The 19,093-nt window shown below is 41.9% G+C and overlaps 1 protein-coding gene across 11 annotated transcripts in view; it reads left to right on the forward strand.

Moving 5' to 3' along the window:
* Window positions 1-19,093, forward strand: part of LOC139554432 (ubiquitin-associated protein 2-like) — a 74,928-nt gene that overhangs the window by 12,839 nt on the left and 42,996 nt on the right. For 7 of the 11 annotated variants that reach the window (XM_071367205.1, XM_071367207.1, XM_071367211.1 and 4 more), the window contains exons 3-8: window positions 6,103-6,180; window positions 10,142-10,252; window positions 10,484-10,658; window positions 10,910-11,005; window positions 14,622-14,676; window positions 17,261-17,305. In XM_071367205.1, the coding sequence (XP_071223306.1) occupies window positions 6,103-6,180; window positions 10,142-10,252; window positions 10,484-10,658; window positions 10,910-11,005; window positions 14,622-14,676; window positions 17,261-17,305 (560 nt within the window). Of the gene's footprint in view, window positions 1-6,102; window positions 6,181-10,141; window positions 10,253-10,483; window positions 10,659-10,909; window positions 11,006-14,621; window positions 14,677-16,808; window positions 17,122-17,260; window positions 17,306-19,093 lie in introns of those variants that run through there. The other 4 variants (XM_071367213.1, XM_071367214.1, XM_071367208.1 and 1 more) reach the window with 2 other exon arrangements.

A 19,093-nucleotide genomic window follows, 5' to 3' on the forward strand; every position in this document is an offset into this window, starting at 1 on the left:
TCTGATTTCAAAAATTCTTTACAGCGAAAGCTCCACAAACGATTATGTTAGGTCACCACCAAGTCACAGATAAACCCAGCCATTTTCCCCGCCAAGGAGAGGCACAAATAGAGAGAATTAATCACTAACCTTTGATCTTCATCAGATGACACTCATAGGACTTCTTGTTACACAATACATGTATATTTTGTTTGGTAAAGTTCATATTTATATCCAAAAATCTTATTATACATTGGCGTGTTAGATTCAGTAGTTCCAAAACATGCAGTGATATTGCAGAGAGCCACATGAATTCATAGAAATACTCATAATAAATGTTGATGAAAATACAGCTATTATACATTAAACTTTAGATACACTTCTCCTTAATGCAACCGCTGTGTCAGATTTCCCAAAAACTTTACGGAAAAAGCATAATCTAAGAACGGTGCTCAGAGCCCAAACCAGCCAGAGAAATATCCGCCATGTTGGGTAGTCAACATTATTCATATATAAATATTCACTTACCTTTGATGATCTTCATCAGAATGCACTCCCAGGAATCGCAGTTCCACAATAAATGCTTGTTTTGTTCGATAATGTCCAAAATTTATGTCTATTTATGTCAAATAGCTTCTTTTGTTAGGGCGTTTGGTAAACAATCCAAAAGGTCCATTCGGACGAAACGTTCAAAAAGTTATATTACAGGTCGAAGAAACTTGTCAAACTAAGTATAGAATCAATCTTTAGGATGTTTTTATCATAAAAGTTCAATAATGTTCCAACCGGAGAATTCCATTTTCTGTAGAAATGCACTGGAACGAGAGCGACCTCTAAAGTGAAAGCGCGTGACTGAGAACGAGGCTGTAGGCAGACCCCTTAGTAAAACGGCTCCCCTTCACATGAGCAGCCTGAAACCACATTCTAAAGACGGTTGACATCTAGTGGAAGCCTTAGGTATTGAAAAATAACCCATATCCCACAGTGTATTCGATAGGGGTGAGTTCAAAAACGACAAACCTCAGATTTCCCACTTCCTGTTTGGATTTTTTCTCAGGTTTTTGCCTGCCATATGAGTTATGTTATACTCACAGACATCATTCAAACAGTTTTAGAAACTTTAGTGTTTTCTATCCAATACTAATAATAATATGCATATACAGTAATCCCTCGTTTATCGCGGGGGTTACGTTCCGAAAATGACCCGCGATAAGTGAAATCCGCGAAATAGAAAACTTTTTTTTTTTTTACAATTAGCAACTATTACATGTATACAAATACAGTGACTCACGTGTAGGCCGTTTCGTCGACATTATGGGTTTAGGAGATGTTCGAAATTACAAGATAATTTGGCCAACTTAATGTAAATTTGCCAAGCTGTTTTATGTACGTACACATAACTGCACGAGACGACAAAATGATAGCACAATTCGTAGCATGTTTTGATACAAGAAGCGGGAGTGAGTTTTTAGCGAATCAGAATGCAGAGCACAATGCACCAAAAAAAAAAAAAAAAATGCATTATGAAAATCCGCGAAATAGCGAATCCGCGATAAGTGAACCGCGAAGTGGCGAGGGATCACTGTATTAGCATCTGGGACTGAGTAGGAGGCAGTTCACTCTGGGCATGCTATTCATCCAAAAGTGAAAATGCTGCCCCCTATCCCAAACCGTTAAGACACTAACAGCTTACACACGGTTACAGTGTCATAACTGTAACCAATTAAGGTTACAGTTATGAAAACTTAGGACACTAAAGAGGCCTTTCTACGGACTCTGAAAAACACCAATAGAAAGTTGTCCAGGGTCCCTGCTCATCTGCTTGAACGTGCCTTAGGCATGCAGCAAGGAGGCATAAGGACTGCAGATGTGGCCAGGGCAATAAATTGCAATGTCCGTACTGTGAGAAGCCTAAGACAGCGCTACAGGGAGACAGGACGGTCAGCTGATCGTCCTCGCAGTGGCAGACCACGTGTAACCACACCTGCACAGGATCGGTACATCCAAACATCACACCTGCGGGACAGGTATAGGATGGCAACAACAACTGCCCGAGTTACACCAGGAACGCACAATCCCTCCATGAGTGCTCAGACTGTCCGCAAAAGGCTGAGAGATCCTGAACTGAGTGCTTCTAGGCTTGTTGTAAAGCAGGTCCTCACCAGACATCACCGCCAACAACGTCGCCAATGGGCACAAACCCACCATCGCTCGACCAGACAGCTTTGGCAAAAGGTCTCTTGACTGACGAGTCGCGGTTTTGTCTCACCAGAGTTGATGGCCGGATTCGTGTTTATCGTCGAAGGACTGAGCATTACACCGAGGCCTGTACTCTGGAGCGGGATCGATTTGTAGGTGAAGGGTCCGTCATGGTCTGGGGCGCTGTGTCACAGCATCATCAGACTGAGCTTGTTGTCATTGCAGGCAATCTCAACACTGTGTGTTACAGGGAAGACATCCTCCTCCCTCGTGTGGTACCCTTCCTGCAGGCTCATCCTGACATGTCCCTCCTGCATGATAATGCCACCAGCCATACTGCTCGTTCTGTGCGTGATTTCCTGAAGACAGGAATGTCAGTGTTCTGCCATGGCCAGCGAAGAGCCTGGAACTCAATCCCATTAAGCATGTCTGGGACCTGTTGGATCGGAGGGTGAGGCCTAGGGCCATTCCCCCCAGAAATGTCCGGGAACTTGCAGGTGCCTTGGTGGAAGAGTGGGGTAAACATCTCACAGCAAGAACTGGCAAATCTGGTGCAGTCCATGAGGAGGATATGCACTGCAGTACTTAATGCAGCTGGTGGCCACACCAGATACTGACTGTTACTTTTGATTTTGACCCCCCCCCTCCTTGTTCAGGGACACATTATTACATTTCTGTTAGTCACATGTCTGTGGAACTTGTTCAGTTTGTTTGTTGTTGAATCTTATGTTCATACAAATATTTACACATTAAGTTTGCTGAAAATAAACACAGTTGACAGTGAGAGGACGTTTCTTTTTTTGCTGAGTTTATATAGCAAAAAAAGAAACGTCAACTGCGTTTAGCATGCACCCTGGGCATCTTTCTTTTGGTGTTTTTCAGAGTCTGTAGAAAGGTCTCTTTAGTGTCCTAGGTTTTCATAACTGTGACCTTAATTGCCTAATGTCTGTAAGCTGTGTCTTAACGACCATTCCACAGGTGCATGTATATTAATAGTTTATTGGTCATTGAACAAGCATGTTTAAACCCTTTACAATGAAGATCTGTGAAGTTATTTGGATTTTTATGAATTATTAAGACAGGGTCCTGAAGTTTATTTTTTGTTATGTATGTGTGTGTATATGTGTATATATATGTGTGTGTGTCTACATACATGCATGCATACATACAGTTGAAGTCGGAAGTTTACATACACCTTAGCCAAATGCATTTATACTCCTGACATTTAATCCTAGTAAAAATTCCCTGTCTTAGGTCTGTTAGGATCACCACTTTATTTTAATAATGTGAAAAGTCAGAATAATACCAGAGAATGATTTTTCAGCTTTTATTTCTTTCATCACATTCCCAGTGGGTCAGAAGTTTACATACACTCAATTAGTATTTGGTAGCATTGCCTTTAAATTGTTTAACTTGGGTCAAATGTTTCGGGTAGCCTTTCCACAAACTTCCCACAATAAGTTGGGTGATTTTTGGCCCATTCCTGACAGAGCTGGTGTAACTGAGTCAGGTTTGTAGGCCTCCTTGCTCGGATCCTTCGGTTGCGCCTTCTTCACCACGCTGTCTGTGTGGGTGGACCATTTTCAGTTTGTCCGTGATGTGTACGCCGAGGAACTTAACTTTCCACCTTCTACACTACTGTCCTGTCAATGTGGATAGGGGGGTGCTCCCTCTGCTGTTTCCTGAAGTCCACGATCATCTCCTTTATTTTGTTGACGTTGAGGGTGAGGTTATTTTCCTGAAACCACACTCCGAGGGCCCTCATCTCCTCCTTGTAGGCCGTCTCTGCGTTGTTGGTAATCAAGCCTACCACTGTAGTGTCGTCTGCAAACTTGATGATTGAGTTGGAGGCGTGCATGGCCACGCAGTCATGGGTGTACAGGAGAGGGCTGAGTACGCACCCTTTTGGCACCCCAGTTTTGAGGATCAGCGGGGTGGAGATGTTGTTTCCTACCCTCACCACCTGGGGGCGTCCCGTCAAGTCCAGGACCCAGTTGCACAGGGCGGGGTCGAGACCCAGGGTCTCGAGCTTAATGACAAGTTTGGAGTGTACTATGGTGTTAAATGCTGAGCTGTAGTCAATTAACAGCAATCTTACATAGGTATTCCTCTTGTCCAGATGGGTTAGGGCAGTGTGCAGTGTGATTGCGTCGTCTCTGGACCTATTGGGGCGGTAAGCAAATTGGAGTGGGTCTAGGGTGTCAGGTAGGGTGAAGGCGATATGATCCTTGACTAATCTCTCAAAGCACTTCATGATGACGGAAGTTTCCCATGATGTCAAGCACAGAGGCACTGAATTTGAAGGTAGGCTTTGAAATACATCCACAGGTACACCTCCAATTGACTCAAATGATGTCAATTTGGCTTTCACAAGCTTCTAAAGCCATTACATTTTACAAGCATTTTAAAGGCACAGTCAATTTAGTGAATGTACATTTCTGACCGACTGGAATTGTGATACATTGATTTATAAGTGAAATGATCTGTCTGTAAACAATTGTTGGAAAAATGATTTGTGTCATGCACAAAGTAGATGTCCTAACCAACTTGCCTAAACTATAGTTTGTTAACAAGAAATTTGTGGAGTGGTTGAAAAACGCGTTTTAATGCCTCCAACCTAAGTGTATGTACACTTCTGACTTCAACTGTAAGTATTCAGAACCTTTACTCAGTACTTTGTTGAAGCACTTTTCGCAGCGATTACATTCTCGAGTCTTCTTGGGTATGATGCTACAGGAGTGAGAGTCCTTTTAGGTTCCTTTTGGCATACTCCAAGAGGGTTATCCTGTGCCTTTTACTGAGTAGTGGCTTCTGTTTGGCCACTCTTTCATGAAGGCTTGATTTGGTGGAGTTATGCAGAGATGGTTGTCCTCCTGGAAGGTACTCCTATATCCACAGAGGAACTCTAGAGCTCTGTCAGAGTGACCATCGGGTTCTTGGTCACCTACCTGACCTTTATATAGACAGGTGTGTGCCTTTCCAAATTATGTCCAGTCAATTGAATATACCAGAGTTGGACATCAGTCATGTTGTGGAAACATCTCAAGGATGATAAATGGAAACACAATGCACCTGATCTCAATTTCAAGTCTCATAGCAAAGGGTCTGAGTACTTATGTAAAGGTTTTTCTGTTTTTTTATTTTGAGTAAAAAAACTGTTTTTGCTCATTCATTAAGGGGGATTGTGTGTTGATTGAGAAAAAACAATTATTTAGAATAAGACTGTTACGTAACAAAGTGAAAAATGTCAAGGGGTCTGAATACTTTGCGAATGCACTGAATGTGAGTAAAATGGTAGCACAAAAGAACCCTGAAATTCTCTCACTAACATGAAGCATTTTGCTCTCCTCACTCTGTGTAATGAAATTGGACTACAACCAACCCCAGTGCACAAATAACACTGCCCACAGGTACCGTGAGGCAGGGCAGACTGTCAAACCAGCAGTGTTTTCCTGTCATCACTCGCTTGGTGACTGACAGGGCTGTCCTATCAATAGATAGCTAGGAGATGCATATCGTTCCTTCTAGTGGAGAGGGTTCGGACAACTTTTTTTCTGACTAGCGAATTGAAAAATTACCTATATTAATTTAAGTGGAAAACACTGAGTTCTGGATGATTTTATGTTGTCAGGATCACCCACCTGTGCATTTTTTGGACTTGGGGCTCTATCCAATCTGTATCGCTGAAGCGTTAGATTGCGCAATAGAAATGTAAAGGTCATTTCCGATTGAGCAGTCATGCAGCATTTGCCGGATTGAATAGAACCTTTAATTGTTTGTTTGATAGTGATGGAAAAGCTACACGTAGTACCGAACCAATTCTTAATGGGTGGATAAACGATTGTCATTGAGATTACATAAGAGACCCCTTTAAACAATTTTGTGGTGACTTAGAAGTTGATGTTCCACCCTTTCTCCACACAGGCCACTGCTGAGCAGATCCGACTCGCGCAGATGATTTCGGACCACAATGATGCTGACTTTGAAGAGAAAGTCAAGCAGGTGAGAACTTAGCCTTCCCTTCATCTTTTGTAGCATCCCAATGCACTTTTAGACCCTTTTTGCTGCCTGAAGGGAGGTCCGTTACATTGGTGTACATTCAAAGAGATCTAGTATTGTTCCAGGGTTTCCTTTTAGGAAAATGTGGCGCCAGCCAACATGTCCGGGAAGATTTTAATTTACTAACCATTTACTAACCATTTGAGAAATTTACCGGACCCCTTCATTACTCATCTCTGTGTATATACTGTATTCTATACAGTCTACTGCATCTTGCCTATGCTGCACGGCCATCGCTCATACATATATTTATATGTGCATATTCTTATTCATCCCTTTACATTTGTGTGTATACGGTAGTTGTGAATTTGTTAGATTACGTGTTAGATATTACTGCACTGTCGGAACTAGAGACACAAGCAATTCGCTACACTCGCATTAACATCTGCTAACCATGTGTATGTGACCAATAAAATGTTATTTGATTTGGTGCATAGCCCATTAATGAGTCCGCCCACTGTGCTTAGAATGACAGAAATCACATTTAGATTATGGTAATGCATCTTAACAGAACATGCAACTCATGTAATGAAGCAGCCAATAAAACGTCACTTTCAAACATTTGCGAAATTCCAATTTGCGGGGGAGAACAGCTCACCTGTGAAAACACCATTTCGAAACAGCGCATCTGATAGCGTTCCATATGTGACCGATGAAAATCGCTGTTAGAAACCTAGATAGAGGGGGAATCTAAAGATGCAACAACTAGGATGGGTTGCTAATACGACTAGGCTTGTGTCTTTGGTTTCTAGACAATGAAAAAAAAGTTGATAAGAACCAATAGAACAGGAGAGAAATGGCATAGCTATGAGTCCAATAGGGAAGTAAATGGAAATACATTTGCCAAAATTATGTAATTACTCCAGTCTATACAGAAATAATAATTAAAAATACTTCACCAGAAAGCATGTCTTAGCCACAGAGGAATCGAGTATCATTAGCTTTAAAAAAAAAATAGCTGTGGATTGTTTAAAATCACAAGCGCGTAGGCCTATGCCTGTTTGGCAAGCCCACACTTTAAGCAGCGCACGTGGCAATAGGCATGGCTGGTTGAGTTGCGACTGTCAGTGAAAAGCATCTAAAATATATGTGTTGATAATGTCTTGAGTATCATTTAAAATGTTAAGACAAGAAGGGGAGTGGTGTGGCAGAATGGCTCTTCTTCCGCCAATTGGTGCGCTTTAATTGATTTTTTAAAATTTAATTTAAGCTATATTTAACTAGGCAAGTCACGTACAAGTTCTTATTTACAATGATGGCCTAACCCGGACGACACTGGGCCAATTGTGCGTCACCCTATGGGACTCCCAATCACGGCCAGTAGTGATACAGCCTGGAATTGTTTCATTGTGTGAATTGTTAGCCCTTTGTTTTGTTTTTGTCAATTCCCTATTTACATATTTCACCAGTAGTAAATATGCCGTTAATCCCCATCATTTGGTTACATAACATTTATGTAATGCATGTTAATTAGCCAATTACAGTTATTATTCTGAGTGCAATGTTGTTAGCAGAGTTCACAACCTGCTGCACTTGTGATAAACCAGTTTGGGTTTATTTCATAACCATAATCTACGAGATTTGTCAATTATTTCATTGTCATTGACAATGTGTCTATATGGCAGAGGCTGGTGATCTCGCATTAGTTGACTTTTAGATTTTTATCATTTTGATTCAGATTTTTATGATTAACCACGTGGCAATGATTTTGAGAAAATAAACGTTATTATTGAAATGAAACTGTTCCACGAAAATGCGCATATGAAAATCATAACTGGCACACTGAACTGTAGAAATGGTAGGAAACTCACGCGCACCTATGAAGTCTTTTATAAAAGAATTGCCTCCACATTTCCATGGTTGGATTTTTCCTACTGGCTACTTTGATGCCAGGTAAGACATGCCTCATAATATTAAATAAAAATGCAGGTTTCAAACAATTAAGTATGTCTCCAGCTCACATTGTAAAGTGGTGGGTGATGTGCTGATAGCCTGTTGCTTGCACTTGAATTGTGAATGGGAGGCGCTCTTCATTTACCAGTTGAGAAATAAAAAATAGTAACGCTTTAATCATGCACCAAAACTGTTTTTAACACGCAATTGTATTTAGAATTGTTGCGCAATGAATGGGCTTATAAAAGCACACATTTTACTCTAGCAGCAACCAGCTGAAGAGCTGCAAAAGAAATCCTTCTCAAAATATGCTTTTCGCGCGTGATAGTTGTTGAATAAATAAGATGCATTATGACTAACGAAAATACACAGGACAATTTTTAATCACACTAAATTATGCAAATTGACCTATAGACCTATAAGCATGATGGTCAACTGTATTTCCTTCAACTGGTATTTTTATCAATGAAAAAAGCATTGGGATTTTTTTTCTCGCGGCCATTTTGGCCGGCAACTGTTTAATTTATCGACTTTGCATATATTTTATTGGCCAAAAGCTGCCAATTGCCAACTAACTGAAACTCTGTAGTGTCCTCACTTGCAGCATCAAACCACCTTTAGCATCTTTTGCTCTGGTCTGCTAACTAGAGCTTAGCTTTACTTCACTTCTTGAAGTATAAATTAATCAGAGGCGTTCCTTAACAGTTGGCAATTGGCCGATGTGGATAGGGCTATATTGAAATCTTTCTTACAGAATAAATATGAAAGGCATAAGCATGGTAGCAAATGAAAGGGAACAGTTCTGAGATTATGGGACAATTTATTAGACAAGTTGAGGACACAACAGGTTCACCTACCACAAGACTGAATCCAAACATTATACTGTTTTATGTGGATTTTACATTTACTGTACTTTTTGCAGCATTTGTTGATTTACGAAATCTGAAAATACTCAATTTATTCAGTAACATAACAATATTCCTGGAAAATATGGGGTAGGTGCAACATAAGACCAAAAAATGACAAGGGTTTGATAGAGGACTAACTGGTGTCTCCCAAGCTGCAACACACCTCTCCAAAGTGTGCACAGTTCCTAAGTAATTTCAATGTACTTTTATGACTCAAAGAAGAGTGTTCAACTTTAAGGTGCTTTTTTTTGAGCTGACCTAGCTGTGTGGTTTAGTAACTAGAGCAGGCACACTTTTAGTTTTGTTCAGAATTACAACCCTACATCCCCGCCATCGCACCTATTACTTTTTACGCAATCCAAAAACTGACCATTTTAAACGCGCAAACTGGGTCAGGTGGACGTAATTTCAAAGCTTGTTCTATTGCCAACATGACTAGCTCAGTTATAAAATACAATCTTAGGGTTAGGCTTTCACAAAGCAATTCAGAGATACTTATTTGTAACTTTGGTGTGCATAGGAGTCATGAGTGCTTTCAGGTGCGTGTTTCCTTCACAATAGACAAACAGGCTCATTCTGTTCAGATCAACCCAGGGTATGATGCCATGTCATCTTGTAACTACATCAGCCATTGTAATGATAAATGTTGACACTGTATATGACATGAGTTTAATGATATGGAAATGTGAAGTGCACATTTGGACAGGTGTTTGGCTTGTTTGTATGACATCAAAGTGGTATTTGTTAAAATAGTCTCATCTTTCAAAATACATTGAGTCCTCTTAATTTACAGCATTTCCCTCATTTCCCGTACATTTTTTTTTGCAGAAGTTGCCCAATTAGGAGGAGGGATGTGGGCAACTTCTTATCACGTGCGGTGTTCAAGTTCAGAACGGCTGTCAATCAAAACCCATATAGCACTGTGAAGCGCAGAGCCTGAGCTCTGACGTCATTTATAGCATGATACTGTACAGTCGCTGCGTTCCAATTTAGGTGCTTATCAGTGCCCAAATCTGCCATTTTCAACCCATATATCGGTACGAGTGTATAGGGTTACATGGCAATATACTCACTGAAGATTCTCATCCGTTTCCCCCGTCCAGCTGATTGACATCACAGGCAAGGACCAGGATGAGTCCATGATCGCGCTGCACGACTGCAACGGAGATGTCAACAGAGCCATCAATGTGTTGCTGGAGGGTAGCCCAGATACTGTGAGTTTGGCCTTTGTCAGGGCTTAGTAGTTGGACCAAAGGGAGGGAGTTAACAAGGTTACCCATCTAGCTCACTACAGGGCGAATCCTAACTTCCACTTAAGTCAATTTTCATTTAGTCTTGCATTCATGTCAGTGGGAGACTATGTAAAAATGTGTCTTAAGTGGAAGTTCGGTTTTGCCTAACATAATCAAACTGAACCCTGTTGGTCACCTCACCGGTCTCCTTAGGACTCTTGGGAGATGGTGGGAAAGAAGAAAGGAGTGTCTGGTCAGAAGGAGCCTGGCCATGCCGAGACCGGAGAGGAAGGAAAGGATAACAGGGAGAGGGGAGCAGAGAGGGACGTGGCACGTCGTAGAGGTGGGGCCCCACGCAGGGGCCGGGGGGCCAGTAGGGGACGAGAGTGTGAGTAGAGATCACATACCTTTGCATTGTCATGGGAAGTGACACTGGCACCCAAGTGTAGACCCTTTGTAGCTCCTGTCGTTGTCATGGAGGGGCAGTGTGTGCCACAAACATTCTCACCTTAGATTTCTGAAGAAAAAACATTCCCTCATTGTTGTGACTTAATAGACATTCTAACTTCAAACCTAATTTCTGACTTCACACGCATCTGTTTTCCCTCACTACCTCATGCGTGTTCCCTCTCCTCTCAGTCCGTGGACAGGAGAATGGTCTGGATGGAGGAAAGGCTGCTGGGATAGCAGGCAGGGGCACAGAGCGAGGCCACAGGGGGAGAGGCAGAGGAAGAGGTAAGTTTCTCCACTACATAGATTGCATTCGGAAAGTATTCAGACCCCTTGACTTTTTCCACAATTTGTTATGTTACAGCCTTATTCTAAAATTGATTAAATCGTTTTTTCCCCTCATCAATCTACACACACTATCCCATAATGACAAGGCAAAAACAGGTTTTTAGAAATGTTTGCAAATGTATAAAAAAATGAAATATTACATTTACAGAAGTATTTGAACCCTTTACTCAGTACTTTGTTGAAGCACCTTTGGTAGCAATTACAGACTTGGGTATTATTGGGTATGACACTACAAGCTTTGCACACTTGTATTTGGGGAGTTTCCCCTATTCTTCTCTGCAGATCCTCTCAAGCTCTGTCAGGTTGGCTTGTCTCTCAGTCCCTGCTGCTGGAAAAACATCCCCACAGCATGATGCTGCCACCACCATGCTTCGCCGTAGGGATTGTGCAAGGTATCCTCCAGACGTGACGCTTGTCATTCAGGCGAAAGAGTTTAACCTTGGTTTCATCAGACCAGAGAGTCTTGTTTCTCATGGTCTGAGAGTCCACGTGGGCTGTAATGTGCCTTTTACTGAAGAGTGGCTTCTGTCTGGCCACTCTACCATAAAGGCCTGATTGGTGGAGTGCTGCAGAGATGATTGTCCTTCTTGAGGGTTCTGGCTCTCCCGTCTCCACAGAAGATCTCTGGAGCTCTGTCGGAGTGACCATCGGGTTCTTGGTCACCTACCTGACCAAAGCTCTTCTCCCCAGATAGCTCAGTTTGGCCCAAGCGGCCAGCTCTAGGAGGAGTCGGTGGTTTCAAAATTCTTCCATTTAAGAATGGAGGCCAGTGTGTTCTTGGGGACCTTCAATGCTGCAGACATGTTTTGGTACCCTTCCCTAGATCTGTGCCTCGACAAAATCCTGTCTCGGAGCTCTACTGGCAATTTCTTCAACCTCGTGGCTTGGTTTTTGCTCTCACGTGCACTGTCAACTGTGGGACCTTATATAGACAGGTGTGTGCCTTTGCAAATCATGTCCAATCAATTGAATTAGCCAAAGGTGGACTCCAATCAAGTTGTAGAAACATCTCAAGGATGATCAATGGAAACAGGATGTACCTGAGCTCAATTTCGAGTCTCATAGCAAAGGCTCTGAATACTTACGTAAATAAGATATTTCAATCTTATTTCTAATACATTTGCAAATATTTCTTAACCTGTTTTTGCTTTCATTACGTGATATTGTGTGTAGATTGAGGATTTTTATTTATTTAATCCATTTTAGATTAAGGCTGTAACGTAACAAAATGTGGAAAAGTGGAATGGGTCTGAATACTTTCCGAATGCACCGTAATATGGCCCATGGGTTTCGGTGTGAAGAGCTTGTTGGTTGGACTCCTGAAACGAGCTGTGTTCAAATACTCACACTAACCGTACTATTTGTGATGTAAATTGAGTATATAGTATGCTTATTGGCCATAGTATGGATATAGTTAGTATGCCAAATGTTCCCGGATATCGTACTAAATTTGCCAAAATATGAAGTATACACACAGTGAACACTATCTGTGCTTTTTGGGCCTATAATGTAATTCTTCAGAAAATGGGCATTGCTTCACAACATTTTCAGATTTGAAGAAATTGTTGGAAAATATGCAGCCGACAAGAGCGGATACAAATTTGTTGCTTTAACTAATTATGACAAATGTTAAGAAAATGTTGAGCAATGTAATAAAGTAATGTCTTTTCAAATAAGTTACATTACGCGTTATGTTGGCTGACAATTTGTTCGCTACGCTATCCTTCCGATCCGCACAGCATATCATTACAACAGTATGTACCAGGTATGTTAGTTACCTACTGTAACGTTAGTAGGCTGCTAGTACAACAAACTTGCCAGTATATTTACTTTATGCTATCTAACTACCCAATGTTTATTTACTTGATTATTCACGTCATTAATAGCTTAGCTAAATAGTGTAGTCGTACAGGTCGTAAATTCGCTCTGGCTATCTACCCAGATTTCAGAGCACTCTCCTCTAGAGGAGGCAGAGCGCAGAATAACTGATGAATTTACAAACGCTCAACACCTGTTGAATGTGGCTGGTGTCATTAAACATCGGCAAAAAAAACGTTATTAAATTGTTGCCAGCAGCACAGTTTGTCACCAACGCTCTGGATAACATGAAAACAAGCTAACCAGCTCTGCTAGGACGAGTAAAATGGTCAGCTTGAGGTGTTAGCCAGTTAGCTTGGGTGCTTGATTGCTGTTGTGAGTTCAGAATGCTCAGATCAACCCTATTCCACGGCCAGAGTGTCAAGTGTGCGCTCTGATTTTAAGAACAGACACTCTGACAACGCCCTGAATTTACGAATGCTCAGAGCGCACTCTGGCATTCCAGATTTGAATTTACGAACACACCCGAAGTCTAGCTATTAATTTGTTATGCTAACAAGCTAGCAAGAGGTTGCATAGCAACAGCATCAACTTCCGATAGACAGGCAAAGCGCTAGTACTCTCAACTGAAAGGATACCGTTTGTTTACAGTATACTAAAATTAACTAATAGTATGTAGTGTATACTCATTATGTTAATATGTATTCGAACACAGCTAAGGTCTCAACATAAATTAAGGTTAATGCCCCCTCTAGAGTGTCAAAACAAAGATATCATAGCATTCCAGGGCTCCAGACTAACCTTTTACCCTGGTAACTTTTTCATTTGGTGGCACCAGCCCATGATTTTGTAGCACCAAACATTTTTTGTGTTGTCACGCAATATAAATAATTGGTTACCATCTCATAAAGTCACTCCCAGATCTTTATTAAGTGTAAATAGACTACTGAGATGGTATTCAAGAAATACGTGTTTTTTTCTAACATGTCCAAGCAGGAACGCATGAGTCAAGATATTTTTATGTTCATCCTAATCTCATGATTGTCATTACATTTTGGGTTGACAATTAGGTTCTTACATTTTAATGTCAAAATAGGGCTCCAAAATGTTCAGAATAAAAAATAATAATATATATATTTTTATTTATAGATGAATTAGCATGCATCTTTATGTGCACTAATATGACAGGCTAATTCATTTGGGGCTAATTCACCACCTGAGAAAGTCAACTCAAAACACATTAGCTAGATTGCAAACTCTAAATATAATACCTACTGCTAGTAGCCATGTATTAATCTAACAGTAAATTTGAGGCCTGTTATATTTAGGCAATGAGGCTTATATGCACTCGCGATGGCCTGTGCGCATTTTGCATGCTCCGTAGCTCAATGCCATATCTTATCTCGATTGTAAAACCGTGCCCTATTAGCTCAATATGTTTAGCCAAATCATGGTTTTAGCCGCCCAAAAAACAAGACTTTGGAATGTGGTGACTAGGTAAAATGTGCAGCTTGCACCGATTCTACCAAATAAACATTTTACTCTTACAGCCAAGTCAAAGGGTCACAAAATGCGACTAAATCGTTGCAGATTGCAGGGCTCCATCTGTTGTAGGGCGCGCAATAACATTTGAATGTGCATTCAAGCAGGCAAATGTTCCACAAGGACAATGCATTGTATTTTCTGTAGTGTTATGGTTTTTTCAATAGTGTAACTTGACTGTCCCTCTCTCTAGGGGAAGAGCGTGAGCGAGGCAGGCGAGGGGGCAGGTTTTCAGCACAGGGCATGGGGTAAGTGAACACCTGTGCTGCTCACAGAGAGGGATTTATGTTCCTGCTTACCTGTTGCCATGGTCACCAGAGAGCAGGACCTCAGCCTATTGTTAAGGCTTAATACATCGGCCAAATCAAGTTGAAATGCAAGTTGAAATGCGGGGCTGTACATAAACCCTTATGTAACTCCACTGAGCTCTTTTGTCTCTGAATAACGGATTTGCATTAAAGTAAAATATAGATAGACCCACACCATATCTGTAACTCAATGGGTGGGCATTGAGATTGTTGCACTTAGGGTTCTGCTCTGTGTCTGTGGCATATGGTGTGTTCTAGTTCCTTGTCCTTCCCTTTGGGTTAAATGGGGCACAGGTTTGTATGCGTGAGTTGTGTGTTTTGTCTGTCAGTATGCATCGTCTCACCCAACCCTGGTCATTGAGTGCCCTAGATGTCATCGCATAGGAAGTGGCTTTAGGCCTATATACTTTCAATTGCTTTGCATTTAATGAGTAGTATCAAATTCACTCAACATAAGACTTATTAGTGTATCTTGTATGTCACTTTGTATTGAATTATAATTAACACTTAGTTGGCTATATAATTCGTCCTAGGTGTTAGGACAGTCTACTATTTCTAGGGTTGTCAAAGACCAGGCTTTGTGGGGTTTAGATGGCTTTGTGGGGTTTAGATGGCTTTGTGGGATTTAGATGAGTGGGCGATGATAGGTTGGGCTCTTTCCCAGGGGGTGCAGCAGGTTTAAACGCTTCCTCAAAGTAGGGCTGGGCGATATGGCCTAAAAATCATATCTACATTTTTTTCAAATTTATGGGCAATTTTGTGTCATTGTGGTGTGTGCGTATAGATAGAGTATATGTGTGTGTGCAAACCCCTTCAAATTAGAGGATTTGACCATTTCAGCAACACCCGTTGCTGACAGGTGTATAAAATCAATCACACAGCCATGCAATCTCCATAGACACACTTTGGCAGTAGAATGGCCTTACTGAAGAGCTCAGTGACTTTCGACGTGGCACCGTCACAGGATGCCACATTTCAAACAGGTCAGTTTGCCAAATTTCTGCCCTGCTAGAGCTGCCCCGGTCAACTAAGTGCTGTTATTGTGAAGTGGAAACATTGAGGAGCAACAACGGCTCAGCCGCAAAGTGGTAGCTCACGGAACGGGACAACTGAGTGCTGAGTAAAGCTCCAACATCTGGTGGACAGCCTTCCCAGAAGAGTGGAGGCTGTTTATAGGAGCAAAGGGGAGGACCAACTCCTAGACAGCTAGCACATAAGTCTGTGGCTAAAATGCTGCTAGCGTACATGGTACTGCAATTCTGCGCTTGACAAACTGAGCATATATTTCATGTTCATTGTTACTCCCATCTAAGTACGGTCTGCTATGTTCTAAAATGTGGGAGTTGAGACATAAAAAGGGTATTGTTACAAAGGTTAAGTTCTCCTCTATTACAGTAAAATGTCTCAATGTGTTTCGGTTTCCATATGACAGATTTTGTTGGACCGAACCTCAAATGCAAATAGCGAGTTGAAACCGCTTGTCAGAGAGGAAGAAGTGATCTTTAGTTTCTTTGTTGTTGTGGGTGGCAGGGGGAGGGACTTGGAGTCTGTGTGCAAGTGGGAAGGTGCACAGTGCACACTGCACAGAAGGAGCGAAGGAGATGAGCCCAAAAAGACACGCTCATTAAAACTGTTCGTTTTTTTTAAACCTTGATTCTTGCGAAACAGGCATTTGAAACGTTGCGCTGAAACATACATTCAAATGACTTATATATCGCCCAGCCCTACCTCAGACAAACCTGCATGTTAATTTCATCCCTTTGAAATAATTAACACTGATTTATTTCCGAGGCACCTGGTTTGTGGGACATGAAAGAAAAATTAGCTGATCATAAAATACAAAAAAAATTATTATAATTTGCTAAAGCTGCGTCAGTTCTTAACTTGTTTCAACGTAAAAAATGTCTTCATGTTCTATGGTTTAATAGGGAGATGTTAGCGGAGAGGGGGCAATGCCTTTGCTGTGGCAGAACGGCTCCAGTCAGCTGGCTTGTGTATGTGTGCGCAAGTTTGGCTTGGTCCGGATAGCAACTAACCTGGCACGTGAGTGAGCCAGCGCCATAGGCTTGCATAGATGGACAGCCAGGCAGTTTGTTGCGTTGTCCCCAACATGTCTCTCTCTCATAGGGTGTGTCGCTTCCGCAGCTGCTCTTGTGTGGCCTTTGGGAGCCTGTGTTTGCAGTTTGCATGAGTGTGTTCTGATGGTTCTAACTGTGCTTCCTATCCTGATCATAATGCAATTATTGTTACTTATGGAACACCGTTTTCAGTTTGAGTGTTTGTTTGGCAGCCATGTTTCCCCTTTTTTAGTCTACCAGCTACACCTATAGAAAGTGACACTGCCCCAACAATGCAGTGCTCACAGATAATGTGTGTTGCAGAAGTGTGAGTGTAGTGACTTATCCATGCATGTGATTTCCTTACATTCCTCTGTAAAATAATGAATACTCTAAAACCACACACTGCATCCCCCACTGTCCCCGTTGTGCTGCTTGTAATCGTTGCTGTTGTTTTTCCTCTAAAGCCAGATTGATAAGGGGCCCAGATATGATTTTTCAGGAGAAGAGAGGTGAGTGCACCGCCACTGGTGTGTCAATCTTGCTATCTGTTGGGGGGGGGATATTCTGCCAAATGCCACGAGAGAGAAGGATGGAGACAGACACACAGGAAACAGGGTATCAGGGCAGACTAAACCAAAATGACATGCTCCCTGGTAACACGATATGGAATTCAATGACAGCTGTCTTTTGAACATCGAGGGTAAACCTGTTCACACAAGCCCCATAAGAAATCTAAGTGTATTGGTTGTGTACACAGTTAGGCAGGTGTTATAGCGCTGTAGTGAAATGCTTATGTTACTAGCTCCTAACAATGCAGTCGAATGTCAAAGAACTAAAATGTAAGGATGTTAAATAGAAAGCAAGAAATCAAGAATGGCAAGACGAATCCAGTTAACCCAAATAGCACTGTAGCACTATCAAAATGCAATCTATACATAAGCACACTGGGGGGACTTTACACAAGCTGAACTAAGAATATGTACAGCAGTAGATGTATTAGTGAGCTTTGTCAAGAATCCAGTATATACAGTGCATTCGTGTATACAGTGCATTCCGGGATTGCAATATACTTGACTTTTTCCACATTTTGTTACATTACAGCATTATTCTAAAATGAATGAAATACATTGAGGAGGAAAACAATCTACACACAACACCTCATAATGACAGTGAAAACAGGTTTTTAGAAATGTTTGCAAATGTATTAAAAATAAAAACAGATACCTTATTTACTTAAGTATTCAGACCCTTTGCTATGAGACTCGAAATTGAGCTCCGGTTTATCCTGTTTCCATTGATAATCCTTGATGTTTCTACAACTCTACACAGGTGGAGTCAACCTGTGGTAAATTCAATTGATTGGACATCATTTGGAAAGGCACACACAGAACAAACACCAAGCCATGATGTCGAAGGAATTGTCCGTAGAGCCCCGAGACATGCTAGTGTCGAGGCACAGATACCAAAAAATGTCTGTAGCATTGAAGGTCCCCAAGAACAGTGGCCTCCATTCTTAAATGGAAGCCGTTTGGAACCATCGACTCTTCCTAGAGCTGGCCACCCGGCCAAACTGAGCAATCGGGGTAGAAGGGCCTTGTTCAGGGAGGTGACCAAGAACCCGATGGTCACTCTGACAGAGCTCCATAGTTCCTCTGTGGAGACGGGAGAGCCTTCCAGAAGGACAACCATCTCTGCAGCACTCCACCAATCAGGCCTTTATGGTAGAGTGGCCATGACAGCCCGCTTGGAGTTTGCCAAAAGGCACCTAAAGGCTCTCAGACCATGAGAAACTAAATTCTCTGGTCTGATGAAACCAAGATTGAACACTGGCCTGAATGCCAAGGGTCACATCTGGAGGAAACTGCTACCATCCCTACGGTGAAGCATGGTGGTGGCAGCATCACACTATGGGGATGTTTTTCAGTGGCAGGGACTGGGAGACTAGTCAGGATCGAGGGAACGATGAACTGAGTAAAGTACAGAGAGATCCTAAATGAAAACTTACTCCAGAGCACACAGGACCTCAGACTGGGGCAAAGCTTAACTTTCCAACAGGACAACGACCCTAAGCACACAGCCAAGACAACACAGGAGTGGCTTCGGGACAAGTCTCTGAATATCCTTGAATGGCCTGGACTTGAACCCGATCGAACATCTCTGGAGAGACCTGACAATAGCTGTGCAGCGGCTCTCCCCATCCCAAACGACAGAGCTTGTGAAGAGCTGAAGAATGGGAGAAACTCCCCAAATACAGGTGTGCCAAGCTTTTAGCGTCATATCCAAGAAGACTCGAGGCT

The sequence above is a fragment of the Salvelinus alpinus genome, chromosome 26, assembly GCF_045679555.1.
Source record: "Salvelinus alpinus chromosome 26, SLU_Salpinus.1, whole genome shotgun sequence".
Classification (NCBI taxonomy): Eukaryota; Metazoa; Chordata; class Actinopteri; order Salmoniformes; family Salmonidae; genus Salvelinus; species Salvelinus alpinus.